This window comes from Strongylocentrotus purpuratus, unplaced genomic scaffold (genome assembly GCF_000002235.5).
Source record: "Strongylocentrotus purpuratus isolate Spur 01 unplaced genomic scaffold, Spur_5.0 spur5_scaffold_1, whole genome shotgun sequence".
Taxonomy (NCBI): domain Eukaryota; kingdom Metazoa; phylum Echinodermata; class Echinoidea; order Camarodonta; family Strongylocentrotidae; genus Strongylocentrotus; species Strongylocentrotus purpuratus.
In genome coordinates this window covers 30,547,201-30,565,682 of record NW_022145594.1, presented here as the reverse complement: position 1 = coordinate 30,565,682, position 18,482 = coordinate 30,547,201, and the positions used below count along the sequence as shown (strand labels likewise).

Here is an 18,482-nt window from a genome sequence, read left to right as displayed (position 1 = left end):
TGATAACTTCAGTAATGTTTGACGGATTTTAATGAAATTTGATGTGAAGGTACATGATATCAAAATACAGGCTAATTTCGTTTTTCGGAGTATGTAGGTCAAAGGTCAAAGGTCATAGCTCATTCAATATGCGAAAAACTACACATCTGGTTTCCGATCGATAACTTTAGTAATGTATGACAGATTTTAATGAAATTTGATATGAAGGTACATGATATCGAATTACAGGCTAAGTTTGATTTCGGAGTATGTAGGCCAAAGGTCAAAAGTCATAGCTCATTAAATATGCGAAAAAATACAATCTGGTTTCTGATCGATAACTTTAGTAATGTTTGACAGATTTTAATGAAATTTGATATGAAGGTACATGATATCAAAATACAGGCTAAGTTCAATTTCCGAGTATGTAGGTCAAAGGTCATAGCTCATTAAATATGCGAATCTGGTTTCCGATCCATAACTTTAGTATTGGTTGACGGATTTTAATGAAATTTGATAAGAACGTTCATGGTATTAAAACACAGCCTAAGTTCAATTTCAGAGTATGTAGGTCAAAGGTCATAGCTCATTAAATATGCAAATCTGGTTTCCGATCCATAACTCTAGTATTGTTTGACAGATTTTAATGAAATTTGATATGAAGGTTCATGGTATCAAAACACAGGCTAAGTTCAATTTCAGAATATGTAGGTCAAAGGTCATAGCTCATTAAATATGCAAATCTGGTTTCCATTCGATAACTTGAGTAATGTTAGACAAATTTAATGAAATTTAATATGAAGGTACATGGTATCAAAATACATGTATAGCATAAGTTTGATTTCTGAGTATGTAGGTCAAAGGTGAAATGTAATAGCTCATTAAATAGGCAAAGCACCCAGCACTATACAAAATCAAATTAATAAAGTTTCAAATAATTTATACACAAAACAACATTTAAGAGAGAAAGAAAGAGATGAGAAGGAAGCATTACAAATTTGCACAAGTCTTCAAGGAGATGTCTTTAATACAATATTTACACTAATGATATTTTTAAGTGGGTATACTACCGGCAATGATGATTATTGACTGTCCATTTTTGTTGTAGTGGAGGGGGGGGGGGTTGATGTGAAACATACATTATGATAATACTTGAGCAGTATCATTTCATATACCCATTACTATAGGCATATGATAAATATCAACAGTCAACTATTTGAATTAGTTTTATTGGACTACCAACCCTTTTCTGGTTGGAAAATAAACTGTCTGCTTGAAATGGCATCCTACACCTCAGTTTTGCTGCAACCAGTCCTCTTGATCATTTGATGCTCAGACTTCAGAGTAACCCTTAATTTTGATGGATGGAATAATTTAGGGCCCTTTAAAATGGCCTTTACCATGCTGCATTGCAGATAAAATGTTATAGCAGGCCTTCCTTTGCAAATAAATTTGGGATCATATAGGTTTCGTAGCACTACTCTGATGATATCGACCACTGTATTAAGTAACCATTCTGTAATGATTCAATGAGACTTTCTTAATGCAGGCCGAGTGACAGAAGCATCAACAAAATCTGAGGTGGTCTTAAACTTTATCAATGGACTCTGACTTTCTCATATTTTAATTTTTTGTTTGTTTTGTTTTTGTTTTTGCTTTTGATTTAGATCGATCTTGGAGTAAATAGAGAATTTGGACCAATTATATCACATGATATGGGGGAGATTATATGCTCTGTGCCCTCTCTAGAGGATGTTGCACTACGTCAAGCTGCCTTGCACAGTGACTTCTATGCAGTTCTCGCTAAAGAAGGAAACAAGTCCAAGGTGAGTGAAAAAACACATTGTAATGCCGTAGTGTAGCCTAAGGGGGCGCTTTGTCAAGACGCAGAACATCAATCGCTTGAAAATTTGAAAAATCACTGTGATTACAGTTGTAGAAAAAAAATTAAGTTGGGTCAGGAATTTAAAAGTTAAAAACTAAAATGTGTATTGTTTTTGTCATTCTGTCACTTTGCATCCTCCCAGTAAGATTTACACGAGGATGTTGCAAAATTTTCTCACAACAAAATACAAAATTGTAGTGGGAGAGGGGGGGGGTAAACCTTCCCCCTTCAGTTGCCAAACTTCCTTAAATATCCCACCCACCTCCTCTCCCCCCCCCCCCCCATTCCTGCCATGACAAGATATTGCTGCCCCTGAATGTTTGATTTAGGGATAAACCATAATAAACTTGAGTATTGAATGGGAAATGCACATAGGGAGTCAATACATGCAAAGTGTTCAAATAATTTAAAGCCTATCAGAAAAGGTTTTTATTGCCAAGTCTTGAATTATATTTAGTGTTCACTTAACTTCTTTCTGATTTTACGTTCATGACATGTTGCATTAACCTCAATATAACATTTCTGCATCATGTCAGGGTTTCTTTTTACTATTTAGTTTTGACTATACAATCGTCTGTAGTGTATATTGGATTCCTTTGTGAAGTCAAAAAATCAATTTGGAGAATGTTCTAAAGTAATATGAATCAAATATGACATTTATTTTTAGAATTGCCACTCACAGGCCAACAGCTTTTGTGGCTACAATCACATTGCACATACCTGCTTAAATGTAAATAAAAATATGACTGATGATGATGATATCTAATTGAAAAGGGAATTGAGATGAAAATAAGAGATGAACTTGCATTTTAAGAATGCTATTCAATTTGTCGACAAACTTGATTTCCTGGTACATCATAGTTATTTACATTTAAAGCGACTACCTATATTCTTTATTTCTGATATTACTGTTTTTCTTTCCTAATCACTGTCTGAGTCGCTGCTACTGTCACTGATTTTTGCTGCTCTGATGTCGTATTCGATGTCCTGCATCCTGCTAAATTTGCTTGATAGTCCTTGGTAGCGGCACCCTATGTAGCATGATATAGCCTTCTTCATTGAAACGGGCCAGGCTTGATGGGTACTTCGAACAGGAAGCACGTGCTGATCATCCAGATTCCACCCAAATTCTGTCCAGGGTGGGTTTTAGGCTTGGCAATGTGAATGTGTGCTCTCTTATTCATCATCGTTGCAAGGGCATGCAGCTCTCTTTACATGAAGAAAAAATGTGTCTCCTGTTTGGGGGGGGGAGGAGCCTTAGGAGAGTATAGATCTGTTGTTCAAAAACTTGTATGCTCTGAGATTGCCCAGATCAGACTCCTTGAAGTCATCACTTGCTGAGGTGTTAATATATGTTGTGATGGCCCTAATACCTCCTTGATTAGTTCTCTGGATACAACGTCAGTGATGGCCCTTGCCTTGGGGTTCTCACCAAGTCAATAATCTCTAGTTCTCCATCACTAGCAATGATCTGTGTCATACGCAGAAGAGCAGTTACTTCATCACTCTTCCCTGATTTAGCTCTTGTGGGCCCAGACTTCTTTTGTTTCTTGTTTTGTGTGTGGAACGTGTTCAGCTTCATAATACTTGTCTTCTTCTGAAGACTGGACAGTGATTGAGACAGTGCCTCCACGCCTATTTGTTTAACACTGCTCAAGTTGTCCTAAACTGTGCAATCAGCACATTGCCCAGTTGACACATTTATCAGGGATGTTGTAGTTGCACTGGATGCATTCGTCTCGACTGCTACCATTACCTTGATGACCATCTCTGTGTCCCTTGTACTCGACATACACCAGATTCATTGTTAGGGCTGGGTGAAAGAAGATGCAGCATCGATATTTACTGTGCAGAGACAGATGTGATGGGTTTTAATTGTTTAAACCCATTTTATCCATGGGGCGGGGTTAGGTGTAATTCCGTCATGTCCACTTTCTTCTTACTTGGCATCTGCATTTGTCTGTTCAAGAAGCATGTCAGGAGAAACACAATTGTGCTTGCCGTCTGCTCTCCTTGCAACAAATGCACCCGCCATAAGTGCATCATGTACATCAGGGGCTGTTTTAGGAAGATTTTTCATCTCATCAAGATAGAGAGGCAGAGACTGCTGCCCATATTTGTAATGCCCTGCTGCTTTGAGGTAAGGTATCATTCAATATGATTCACAGACATGTCCTACCCAGTCAGCTTCTCGCTGGTAGTAGTTAAATCTATGCAGAACATCAGGAAGGTGGACCAGAAGATTGCTGTTGGTTGATCAACCATTGATTCTGGGAAAAGTTCCTGAAGGGCTGATAACTGTTCATGGGAATTCTGAAGCATTTGCAACTTTTCAGTGGCAGTGATGTCTTTTTCATAGAGCATTTTCAAGACAGATTCCACCTCAGGCTGCCAGTGATCTGTTTCTCTGTCTGCTGCCCATCATGTCTAGAATGCTTCCTAGTAGAGGCGCCACATAGTTTCGCTCAGGATTCTGAGGGCATGTATGGCCTGGTAGTAGTCGGCTTTATCACCAAACATCTTCCTGGCACAGACCAGCTGCAACAAGAAAATCTTCTGCACCTGCCGCCCTAAAGATCTGCAAACTGCTTTCATGTAGTTGTGAGCTTGATGAAAGCCACCCAGCAGTAAGACCACATTGCTGAACTCACTACGATGCTTGTCTCTGATGGCTACAGCGAGCTCATATGTAGCCTGATCTCCAGTTATAATTTTGTATTTGTTACCACGTGCATGTGATGTCCTGACAAGTCAAATCATCATTTCCTTTAGTACAGTAGGGTCAGTTGGAGAAGATGGGATCAGAGGAAGATAGCCAATGATTCTAGCCTGTCTATGTGGATGGAGGTCAGCACGGAATGAGGAAAGCCCGGAAGTCCTGCTTCTAAAACTCTAGGAGCATCCACCAGTTGCGAAGTTGTGATCATTCTACCGAGGCGCCACATAAGCAGAACGTCCTCAGTCTGCATGGCCATCTGAAGAGTGAGTGAGTCTGGAACCATATTGTATGCAGATGTGAATGAAATCTCAGTTGAATTTTTCTCACACATCTCTTTCTTACACTTCACAATCTGCTCTAAGAATCTTTGATGCTTGCAGGAGTGTATGGTGTTTTCCCTCGATATCATCTCCTTCTAGGCGCCTCAGTTTTTTCAGTGCGTCACCAAGTGGTAATGTGGAAGCACATATAAATCCTGAACCTTTGGTTTGATTGAGAACCAAAATATGTGACCCATAGTATTCATGTAATTTATGTTTCAAGATGGTCGCCCGGTATTTATCTCCTTTATCGACACCAAGCTCCTCAAGAATGTCTCGGTACCTTACGCGGATGATTCTACGAGGAATGTGGACAGACCAGGAGCTGGAAAAGAGGAGCTTCCAGCTCATCTACAACATCATAAGGGTTTAACTTTGACCGACCAGAATGCGAAGAGCCTTAAATTTGTTCATATATGTTGTTACACACGTAACTGGATGAAGAATAGGCTTATCACAGATTCTTGTTGGCATATGATGCATTTTGTGTAGTCAGTGCTCATATCTTTGGAAGACTTCTTAGCAGGCACATGCTTCATGGACATGGCACTATCTGCCACACGTTTTCTTGGCTGGTTACTCATCTTGCTGTAGGAACCTATAATATAGAGGGGTGTATCATTTGAATAATAGTTGCACTGTATTTATATTTCATATAAACCTAACTTTGAAATGTTACTTTACATTAGCAGGCAAACTTTCACTCTTTCTTGTAATTCTTGTAAGATCTTAAAAGACAGACCCAGGAATTCTGAAATTCATCTAGTATGAGGTTGCTTTGGTCAATGTCACCCTCTTATACCTATATCAATTATAAAACAACATTGAGATGGGGGTAATAGGTATATTAGTATTGGATTAACAGGAGTATTGGATTAACAGGAGCATTGGATGTAACAAACATGTAAAGTCATCACAAAAGGTTGTAAATCCGATTTAAGTGTTGTGATCCAAAACACAAGATGGAACAAAATTTATGCTACATTATATTAAGGTTTATTCTAATCTACAAGTGTTAAAGTGGAACTAGTATAAGAAACTATATATTTATTGGTTCACTTTCTCTTATATTTACATCAGGTAATGTTTTAATACAGAGTCCTTGAGAAGAATCTTCCGGATTGCTCCATAGTGATGCCAGATGATTACATATGGAAATTCTGTAATAAGCTGCTAGATAATATTTTATCAATAATCCAAAAGTTTGCTGAGAGTAAAAATATTCTGATTTGAGTTAGCAAAACTTACTACATCCTCAAACCTGCAACTGAAATTCCTACCTCATACCAAAAGGTTCAAGCTGGTTAGGAAGTTTCTGATAGTTTCTTCATCATTCTATTAGTTGAAATGTACTTGTAATGTTTGATTTCCTGTCTCTCTGATGTTGCTAACAACTCTGTTTAGTCATTCATAGAAAAAGGGAAGAATGCAATTAATCATTCACGTTTCAGTTGCAAACTTGACACATACGGTATGCGGCAATGATGACTCATATTAAATGTATTATCAGGGAACTAAACTGCATATTGTCCAAAATGAACTTTGTTATGCTATAACTTTTTTTACATGAAAAGCAAAACATCTGTAATTTTCAGATCATATTCAACTAATATTACATACCTGCCAACCCTTACAAATAATCCGGAATATTCTGTTTTTCTGGATTAGTCATTTATAGAACTTCATTAAAATATTTGTAGATCCAGACAGGATTCTATGTTTTATTTGACCATGTCATACAAAAACCAAGATTCTACAATTACCTTACACAATTTGTATTAATTACAAATCAGAATTACTAATTTTTGGGTGAATTTATGATTGCCCCTGCCACTTGTGTCTCCCCCATCGCCCAGCCCAACCGTTCACTGTCCCTTCAATCATTAAGAAAAAGGATAGAATGCAATTAGATGATTCACGTTTCAGTTGCAAGGGCAAACCTGACAGATATGCGGCAATGACGACGCACGTTAAACGTATCATCAAGGAACTGGTCTGTGCATATTGTCCAAAATGAACTTTACTATGCTATACATTTTTTATGCCTCCGCCACCGAAGGTGGTGCCGGAGGCATCATGTTTTCGGGTTGTCCGTCCGTACGTCCGTACGTCCGTCCCGTTTGACCGTTATCACAATATCTCAAGAACCATTTAAGATTTAAACTTAAGACTCGGGAATAGTATTTATCACCATAGGAAGACGATCTGATTAGATTTTGGAGTACGTAGGTCAAAGGTCACAGGTCACAGAGGTCAACTTATGAAATTCCTTGTATTGAGTTTGTTAGCGCGATATCTCAAGAACCATTTGAGATTTAAACTTCAAACTTAAGGATAGTATGTATCACCATAGGAAGATGATCTGATTAGATTTTGGAGCACGTATGTCAAAGGTCAAGGGTCACAGAGGTCAACTTATGAAATTCCATACATTGAGATTGTTATCATGATATCTCAAGAACCACTGGAGATTTAAACTTCAAACTTAGTGATAGTGTGTATCACTATAGGAAAACAATCTGATTACATTTTGGAGCACGTAGGTCAAAGGTCAAGGGTCATAGAGGTCAACTTATGAAATTCCATACATTGAGATTGTTATCATGATATCTCAAGAACCACTGGAGATGTAAAAACTTCAAACTTAAGGATAGTATGTATCACCATAGGAAGATGATCTGATTAGATTTTGGAGCACGTAGGTCAAAGGTCAAGGGTCACAGAGGTCAACTTATGAAATTCCATTCATTGAGATTGTTATCATAATATCTCAAGAACCACTGGAGATTTAAACTTCAAACTTAATGATAGTGTGTATCACCATAGGAAGACAATCTGATTTTGGAGCACGTAGGTCAAAGGTCAAGGGTCACAGAGGTCAACTTATGAAATTCCATACATTGAGATCGTTATCGCGATATCTCAAGAACCACTGGAGAATTTTCACTTCAAACTTAATGATAGTATGTATCACCATATCATAATATCTCAAGAACCACTGGAGATTTTAACTTTAAACTTAATGATAGTGTGTATCACCATAGGAAGACAATCTGATTAGATTTTGGAGCACGTAGGTCAAAGGTCAAGGGTCACAGAGGTCAACTTATGAAATTCCATACATTGAGATTGTTATCATGATATCTCAAGAACCACTGGAGATTTAAACTCCAAACTTGTTTAAATTGCTCTATGGCGGAGGCATCATTTTCGACTGCGCGCAGTCAAAATTCCATCTAGTTTACATAAAAATCAATGAACCTGTAATTTTCAGATCGTATTCAACTAATATTAGGAAGGTTTTCTATATATTTTTAATTCTTCAGTTTCAAAAGTGATTGAAATATGGAGAAATAACTCCACCAGGTGTAAATGGGTACCTGATATTATTCAGCACTAGTTACTTTGGCAGCTCGGCTACGACCAGGGTAATATGCGTAAAGCACCATGAGCGTCAGAGCTTGGCGGATACTGGTGCTATATAATTATCCTATTATTTATTATTATTATTATTATGTAAAATAAATTCAATCATCATGAATGTGGTATCATCTTGTAGATAATTTAATTTTCTTTCATTGATACCACATGCATGGTAAAATGATGTTCTGTTACAAAATTATCTTCTAATTATTGACTATTTTTTTTCCAGAAAAATATTGTCAGGGTAGTCCACCTAGAAATTGTGCAGGAAGATCCTCTGATCATGTTTATACCGACCGACCTACAACATCCCGACCAAAACCCCCCAAATTAAGGTTTTGCCCCCTAGGTATTCAGCTATTTTGTTGTTGCCTTGATGGTATTATGTCTTCATTCAACAGAACTATAGTACATACAAATTATTAAAACATAGCAGGCCACATAATACGAACCACAAAGGAAAATTATTGTAAGGTATGTATATGTTCTATAGCTAGACCACTTTCATGTACAATATAACATCTATTATTATAATCATCATAATCATTTTAAGCTTGTAAATAAAATTATCATTCTTTAAACTCTCTAATAGAATATTATCTTTAGCAATGCTGGTCTAAATATTTGAATTACAATGAAAAGGTGCTATACTGAATATTTTACTGAGAAGATTTGCATTTAATTCACATACCTCTAAAATACAGTAGAATCACTGCAATTCGCTCCTACGCTCAGGAATTCCTGATCTTCCTCTTACCTGAATCTTCAGTATGGTCATATCCTATTGGACTGTCTATCCCTGACTCTTGACAAAGGCCTTATATTTTCATGCACTTTTGATCTAACTATAATGTACATAAAAATCACCTGAAGGTACTAGCTGTAACATCACGGATATCTCCAATTCCGTTTAACCGTTTTTGGCCGTGTGAAAAAGCAGGAAGGTGATTTAACTGAAGGCGCCGATTTGTGCTTGTGAACTAGTCACAAATAATAGTAACAATGTCGTTTTAGAATAATGTGTAAGATAATTAAAGTAAATTAAAAACAGTAGAGGACCTACATGTAGGATAGAACCTTGTGGTACACCATGTGTTAAACTTGGATGAATATATATTGAGATCTATTGGGCAATTCCACGGTAACGGAAGGACACTCAGACAAGATTTTTGAACTTCAGGTTCATACTAAAAGAAATGTTTTATTAGTATGTATTAAACTATGGGGAACAAAATGTGTTTCAGTCAAGTGGAAAGCTTCATCAACTTCACAAAGTTTGGATAAACACTAATTAACTAGAAAAACCATGTCCATTTTTATGTCCTTCCGTTACCGAGATAATTAATATGCACATTCTTAAACTACTTAACTATAATGACAATTTTTTGGGGGAGAATTAAAGGCACTTATATAGGTATTATATCTGTACTGTTTCACATCTTATACTAATAAAACAGTTCTTTTAGTATGAACCTGAAGTTCAAAAATCTTGTCTGAGTGTCCTTCCGTTACCGTGGAATTGCCCTATTACAAAGATTACTTTCAAACCAAGATGACAGACAAATTGGAGTGTTGTTCTAGTTTCCAAGTGGTAAGTCATCACACCGATTACTGAGCTGGGAGACATTGCCAGGCATAGTGCCAGGTGGAGGGGCATAAATCGAAACTTTAAAAAAAAAAAAAAAAAAACGGGAAAACGAAACCGTCCAATTGAAAACGGAATCCGCCATGGGCGGTCGGATACCGGACGGTTAAACGTTTGACTACAGCACTATAATAATACACATTCTGACTTCTCACTGTCTGATTTAACTTATAAAAGTATACAAAGGACTAATATTGGGAAAACTACTCTGTGCAAATAAATACTAGCCCCAACAAGACCCTTTCATTGATGCGGTCTCTGACCACATGTTTACAAAATTCCTGCTCCCCCTCCATCAACCAGTGTTAACCCTATTTAGCCCGGGGGGTGGGGGGGGGCTTTAGAAGCCCCCCCCCTTGACATTTTACGCGATAATTTTTTAACGCAAGAAAATCTTGCACTGAAATTTTGTGACTTTTTTCTCTCGAGTCTTGCGCATCTTCTGAAAGAATTTTTTTGAAAATCAAACCTACCATTATGAAGTCACGTGTCATTTTGTCTTTGCATGTCAGCCCGAAAATCGCTCATTTTTGTGATTTGTGTACAAAACATATGGAAATCTCATTTTTCAAATAAAGAGATAAAACATTGGTTATTTGGTCTTGTTTATAGTTTAGGTGTTTATTTTTGGATCCAAATAGTTGAATTATAGTTGGAAATAAAATAAAACAATAAAAACAACAAACTACATAAGTTAAAAAAAACAAAGAAATACATAAAAAATTATCAAAACAATAGATAACATAAGGAATAACCCTGGTTTTTCAATGTTTTGTGTTGTATTATTATTCCAAATGGTCTAAAAAATATATGTAGTGAGAAAGAATGCTTAAAATATGAATAATGTCTGATTTATGGGCAAAAATGTGAATTTGATGACCTTATTTGCATACATTACCATAAATATGCTAATGAGTGAATTTTTCAAAAAATTAAAATAACCATAGTATTCTATACACTTCACTTGACATGTATGCAAATTTTCGCGACGATTGGGCGTTTCACGGCCGAGATCATAGGGGGGGGGCCTTAGAAGCCCCCCCCCCCCCCCGGGCTACGCAGTATCAAAATAGCCCGGGCTAAATAGGGTTAAACCTATTTCAGTCGTTCAATTTCTGTACAGATCAAGACTCTCTGCCTTCATGATGTTGAGTACCTCACACCAGCCTCATCACATGATGACAGCTAGTAAACAAAAGTTATATAAAGAGAAACATACATGTTGATCTAGAAGTATATGTAAATTAATGAAATTGAAAATCTATTTGGCAAATTAACGTAACCTTCATATTGTAGTTATGTTCAAGATGAGCTGGGTATTACTCAGCGTCCTGTGTTTGTTTTTGTTCATAAATATTTTGGATGGATGCAATTACTCAGATGAATACGCAGTAGTTACATGTACTACGGCTATAATAGTAAAACTTAGTCCTATAAATCTTTTTTGATGCATTTTCTGCGCCCACTACCCTGAACTAACCGATTTCTGAACTTAACCCAGCACTATAATCTATAATAAACCGTAAGACTAAACCTAAGCTCAAAGCCTATTTGCAGCTCTAATGCGGATCCTATATATATTTGTGACTTAATAAAGCCCAGAACATTTGTCAACTGAGCTTAGCCATACACATACATGTATATTGGAGCACCCAGTTATATTTGCAGTCATTCAATAAATACATGTATTCTGGTAATGTACTTTAATGAATCACTGTTTGTATCACTATGTAGTGAGAAAATGCACTATGGCTGTGTTTGTCGATCCTCCTGTTGTTTTAACGCATGCCCATCAACAATTTTTTCTGTGCTTTCCATCCTGTACTATCCAAATTCTTAACTTGATCCCTGCACTAAAAAGTATTCCTATCACTAAACCTGAGCTCAAACCTATTTGTAGCCCTTATCCAAATCCTATATTTGACTATATAAAGCCCATTGCATTTGTCACTCAAGCATAGCCATACACATACATGTATATCAGAGCACCCAGTTTAATTTTTCAGTAATTCAATTAAAACGTGTACTCTGGTAATGTACTTGTATGAATCACTGTTTGTATACATGTAGGTCCACACTGTCGAGCTTGAAGATGTTAGGTGTCCAACATCAGCCTCTACACATTACCTAGTAGATGCTTTGTGTTCCATGCCAAACCTGACTGACCTGACACTACGTGGAGAGGATTTCCAGGAAGAGTTCTATTCTGCACTGCATGCAAAAGCGTCAACCTTACAGGTATGAATGTGTGTTTGTACTCTTTATCCATGCCATGATGAATTCAGGTACACATGCAGCAGTGGAGATGAGTATTAGGAGTTACTAGTATGATATTTTAACAACATGCAGTCAATAATTTTTCAACGTGTTAATTTTTTTATATGAAAATGTATAAGAGTCTTAGCAGACAAAGGAACAGTATTATAAAAAGAGGGGTTTTCATGTGCAGTGTAAGATACAGAATTCAGATGGCTCGAGTTAAAAATATGATGTTCTGCAAAAAACATCACTTTTAAAGGATTGCCTCAGAAAAGATATTTTGGTTTAATGAAGACTAACTTAAAGTTTTTAAGTAAGCTTTTTTTTTTTGGGGGGGGGGGGGGGGACTTGATCCCTGCACCAAAAAGTATTCCTATCACTAAACCTGAGCTCAAACCTATTTCTATCCCTTATCCAAATCCTATATTTGACTATATAAAGCCCATTGCATTTGTCACCCAAGCATAGCCATACACATACATGTATATCAGAGCACCCAGTTAAATTTGCAGTAATTCAATGAAAACGTGTACTCTGGTAATGTACTTGTATGAATCACTGTTTGTATACATGTAGGTCCACACTGTCGAGCTATGGGATGTGAGTTGTCCAACATCAGCCTCTTCACATTACCTAGTAGATGCTTTGTGTTCCATGCCAAACCTGACTCACCTGACACTATGGGGAGAGGATTTCAATGAGGAGTTCTATTCTACACTGAATGCAAAGGCGTCAACCTTACAGGTATGTATGTGTGTTTGTACTCTTTATCCATGCCATGATGAATTCAGGTACACATGCAGCAGTGGAGATGAATTTAAGGAGTTATCATATTTTAGCAACATGCTGTCAATATTTTGTCAACGTGTTAATTTTTTTATATGAAAATGTATAATAGTCTTAACAGACAAAGGAACATTATTATAAAAAGAGGGGTTTTCATGTGCAGTGTAAGATACAGAATTCAGATGGCTCGAGTTAAAAATATGATGTTCTGCAAAAAAACATCACTTTTTAAGGTTGCCTCAGAAAAGATATTTTGGTTTAATGAAGACTAACTTAAAGTTTTTAAGTAAGCTTTTTGGGGGGGACTTGATCCCTGCTCCAAAAAGTATTCCTATCACTAAACCTGAGCTCAAACCTATTTGTAGCCCTTATCCAAATCCTATATTTGACTATATAAAGCCCATTGCATTTGTCATCCAAGCATAGCCATACACATACATGTATATCAGAGCACCCAGTTATATTTGCAGTAATTCAATGAAAACGTGTACTCTGGTAATGTACTTGTATGAATCACTGTTTGTATACATGTAGGTCCAGACTGTCGTGCTTGAAGATGTTAGGTGTCCAACAACAACCTCTTCACATTACCTAGCGGATGCTTTGTGTTCCATGCCAAACCTGACTAGACTGATGCTATGGGGAAAGGAGTTCAAGGAGGAGTTCTATTCTACACTGAATGCAAAGGCGTCAACCTTACAGGTATGTATGTGTGTTTGTACTCTTTATCCATGCCATGATGAATTCAGGTACACATGCAGCAGTGGAGATGAGTTTAAGGAGTTTTTATGCCTCAGTTACGAAGTAGCCGGAGGCATTATGTTTTCGGGTTGTCCGTCCGTCCGTCTGTACGTCTGTACGTACGTAATTCCCGTTCTTGTGATCGCGTTATCTGAAGAACCAGTTGATGGATTTCTGCCAAACTTTGGTCATGTATGTATCTTACAGAGCGGATGAACTGATTAGATTTTGGGGTCACGAGGTCAAAGTTCAAAGGTCACAAGGCTCATTATGTATGCAAAAACAGCTCGTGATCGTGTTATCTCAAGAATCGACTGATGGATTCCTGCCAAACTTAGGTCATGTATATTACTTGCAGAGTTGATGAACTGATTAGATTTTGGGGTCACGAGGTCAAAGGTCAAAGGTCACAGGGCTTATTATGTATGCAAACACAGCTCGTGATCGCGTTATCTCAAGAACCGATCGATGGATTCCTGCCAAAATTAGGTCATGTATGTTACTTGCAGAGCCGATGAACTGATTAGATTTTGGGGTCACGAGGTCAAAGGCCACAGCGCACATTATGTATGCAAAAACAGCTTGTGATCGCGTTATCTCAAGAGCCGATTGATGGATTCCTGCCAAAATTAGGTCATGTATGTTACTTGCAGAGCCAATGAACTGAGTAGATTCTTGGTTCATAAGGTCAAAGGTCATGGGCTCATTATGTTTTTGCAAAAATAGCTTGTGAACGCATTCTCATTAGAACTGACAGATGGATTACTATTTAACTCAGGACATCTTGCAGAGCCAATGAACTGAGTACATTTTAGGGTCATGAGGTCAAAGATCAAAGGGTCATATATGTATATGAGAAATTGCTTGTAATCACGATATTCTGAGAACCTGTTAATGAATTACAATTGAACTTGAATTCGAAAAATTTCTTCTGTTTTGGTTTGTAAAATTGCTCTATGACGGAGGCATCATTTTCGACTGCACGCAGTCGAATTCCATCTAGTTTTTTTTTTTTTTGGGGGGGGGGGGAGAGTGTTGTGTTACTAGTTACGCAATAATACAATTTCAGTATAAACAGATCACTGAAGTACTCTACAGACTAATAGATACAAATAGTTCAAATCAATTCATAAGGTTTGAATAATGTCATCATGGGTCTGAGAGTATACGTCAGATTGAATAGTCACTAAACAAGGATGGAGATCTTCATTACAGTGTACTTATTTTAAGCACAGATTTTGTTGTTGTTTTTTTGTTCTTTTTGTTTTGGGCATGTGCATGATCAGGGAGGATGGGGTGTCAGCATAAAGTTCTGTTGAAAATATTGACCAGTTCAATCAACATAGCTTTTTTGTATGTGTGTGTATTTGGTGGGGAGGGGTGGGGGGGGGGAGACATATAGGAGTTGTCAACATAACAAGGATACTAAGTCTATATGCCAGAGAGAGTACTGACCTGGTATGTACATGTATGTTAAAGAATGTCAGCCAGACTGGAATGGAGGGAAACTACATGAATCACTATCACCAATCATGCTCATATATTTCTTTTCAGGATTCTTTTCCTCAAATCAGTAATGGAAATTTCAGGTTCAATGGAGTTCCCCAAGCGGATTTTGATTCATTCCTGCAGTCACTCACTGACTTTAGATGGTAAGTGAACTATTAAACAAAATAAATTACCAATTAATTTTATTGCTATACAACTTACTCCTAGATCCTAATCAAATGATTGGTTAAGCACGGTCACAGAGCTGCCAACCTTTGGAAAGAGTTTGGAGTGAGACATTGCGAGCGCCCGAGGGGGGATGGTGTGGAAGTTTTTACAATTTTGCAATTGAAATGGTGCAATCTGGTGCGTACTTTAACCCTGATTCCACAAATACAAGGCAGGATTCAAATAGGTTAATTGATTTCATGAAGTACACTGACCTTGAAAAAATACAACTTCCACATTTGTAAGTGCATTATTTCAAATCAACTGTCCTTATAAGCTTAGCAGTTGAACCTCAACCTATGATTATCTGTACCAGCTGAAGCCTGAAGTACTGTACCATATGGCCGATCTGGTCGTAGAGGGCTAAAGAGGACGGCCCAGGCCCATTATCCGATCGCAAACACTGAGCCACCCGGGCCGGGCCGCGCATATTTTTTTTACACAACTGTTTAGCCATTTTCGCGAAAAAATTCCAAGAAGTGCTCTGGTGAAAGAGTCTGAGTCGTCAGCGCACAATAATGTGCAAGCACGGATACACCCAGGGAAGGGAAGATGATAGAAAGGGGGAAAACGAGGATAGTGGAGAGGATAAACGAGGAACAAGGAAATACGTAAGGAAAGAGAAGAGGATAAGTCAAAGGAAAAACATAGAAATACATAATTGAAGAGCTAAGAGGATCATAGATCTACTAAGAAAAAGCAGGGAAATACATAAGGAAGGATCGAGAAAGGGAATCTATAGATTAAAACAAATAAATAGATGACGAAGGAGAAAGGGATAGATTGAAGGAGAAGCAAAGAAATACATAAAACAAAAGAGAAGAGGTTAGAATAAAGGAGAACAAAAGAAATACATAATGAAGGAGAACCGGGGAATAGATTGAAGGAAAACAAAGAAATATATAACGAATTTGGAGAGAAAGGATAGATTGAAGAGGAAAAAAGGAAATACATGACAAAAGAGAAGAAGATAGATTGAAGGAGAACACAGAAATACATAATGGAAGAGAAGAGGGGATAGATTTAACCCGAAACAAATAACTAGTATTTCCACATGTACAGCTCCAATCCAACAAAACTGCTAAGGGTAATGCTAGACTCTGTCTCTAGTCGTTTTGACAGTATATTTGACTGAAGTGGCTAAACAGTTGTGTAAAAAAAATATGCGCGGCCGGGCCGAGCTGGGGGCCGGGCGTGATGTACAGCGATGACAGGCCATGGCATCGACACTCGCTTGTCGTGTCTCGCACAAAAACCCCGCTTTATAGTAAAGTGACGACGTCACTCGACACGCAGGATAAGCCAATCGCAATTCACTATCTTGTCTTTGCGCGGCAAACCGAAACCAATTTGCATTGATGGTTTAGCTTTGCGCATGTGCGGTTAAAACTTTCGGCAGGGATATTGAATATCCGATATAATAGACATTTTTTTTTTTTAGTTTCTATTTTCGGGGTTCAGCGTGAGAGCGTGAGAATTGCGTGAATTGCGTGAGACTCACGCAGATTGCGTGAGAGTTGGCAGCCCTGCGGTGATTCCTTTACTGTGAATATCACATGTTTTTCCATGAAAAAGCATGCTATAGTTTCTAGTACTATTTAACGATCTTTCCACAGCAGGGCATGTATAGTTTAATATGCTTTATATACTGTGTGTGGATTAATACATGTATATCACTGTGCATTGATGCTTGTAGAGGTAAGATTCAAGATTCAAGATTTTATTGTCCATAATATAATACAGAAATTTGTTTTCCATTGGTATAACATGTAATACATAAAACATGTGCTGAAAACCAGAAGGGCGTCAAGACTCTATAAGAAAAAGTCTATGAGCAGGTACGGTCCTCCGGCTTTCAGCACAAAACATGACAAGACAGTTATATGACTTATACATAGCAAGAATTTTAAATACAATTCTGAATCACATCATGAATAAATTCAGGTATGAATATAGATGTGAAGATGAAAGTAGAATAGGAGCAGCATCACAATCGAAATATGAGCAGTAAGTGCCCCTATCCCTGTGTGCGCGCTAAATTAAGCCTATTAAATTTGGGTTTATTTATCAGCGATAATTACTAAGAACAATCTTGAAAGTCTCTTTAAATCAAATAACAAGGATCTAGGATATTTTTCGTATAAAAAAAATGATGGATGATTTATTCGTTCATTACAGGATCTATCTGCTCTTGTTGAGGCCGGTTAGGCACCTATCCTATTCAGCCTGATGGCTGTGAACAATATATACAAGTGTCCCCAATAAACATATGTTTTAGTTTTCTTGGGTTGTATTCTGTGCACTATACTTTATTACGTCTGCTACATTCAAAAAGTGAAAATTATGTTAGTTATCATTAATTGAGGTTGCATGGAATGGGACTAATTGTAGGTGTTGGTGCAGATTTATCTCTAAACTATACAAATACATAGCCAGCTTTACATAGAAATTCTCGCTATCGCCAATATGCCCAAAATGCACAGATGAAGCCTCTCTGAAGTAACTTTGAGCCAATGTACATAGGTACATCTCTGAAAGCTACGTCTAGGTTCTTTATTTTTGGTAACGGCAGCAATGACAAACAAGAGAAAGATCCTCCAAATCTTATCGATGTCTAGATTAAAACAATGGAAGGACCTTCTTGAAACTTCAAGAAAATGACGGGCTTAACTTTAGAATATCCCACCAGAATGGAGTATGTCCATTGGTCGTCTAAAAAACCTAACGAACGTTGTAATGTAGTCACATCCTCTAATATTTCAGACAGGGTTTCACTCTTGCCAATGAACATAACTTAAGAAAGGTGACATTATTTCTACGCTTCTACTTGCTCTTTCCAATCACACCACCAAATATGTTAATTTTTAGTATATTATAGTATATTTTCATCTGTTTTACGTAATAATCGACTCTTGAAATCGTTGAGAATCGTGATAAATCACTGTGAGTACTGTCAGAAAATTAAGTACACACAATCACTGCTGGCGTGCACAGCATAGCTGTGCAAAA

General features: G+C 37.4%; 1 protein-coding gene across 4 annotated transcripts in view; it reads left to right on the top strand.

Annotated features, from left to right (window-relative positions):
• The window catches only part of LOC105440494, a 29,814-nt gene extending 14,313 nt beyond the window's left edge, over window positions 1–15,501 (top strand). The window contains exons 5-8 of one of the 4 annotated variants that reach the window (XM_030978023.1): window positions 1,647–1,805; window positions 12,042–12,209; window positions 12,807–12,974; window positions 15,312–15,501. In XM_030978023.1, coding sequence (XP_030833883.1) covers window positions 1,647–1,805; window positions 12,042–12,209; window positions 12,807–12,974; window positions 15,312–15,413 — 597 coding nt within the window. In that variant the 3' untranslated portion in view covers window positions 15,414–15,501. Of the gene's footprint in view, window positions 1–1,646; window positions 1,806–4,641; window positions 5,824–12,041; window positions 12,210–12,806; window positions 12,975–13,550; window positions 13,719–15,311 lie in introns of those variants that run through there. The other 3 variants (XM_030978025.1, XM_030978024.1, XM_030978026.1) reach the window with 3 other exon arrangements.
• The last annotated feature ends 2,981 nt before the right edge of the window (window positions 15,502–18,482 follow it).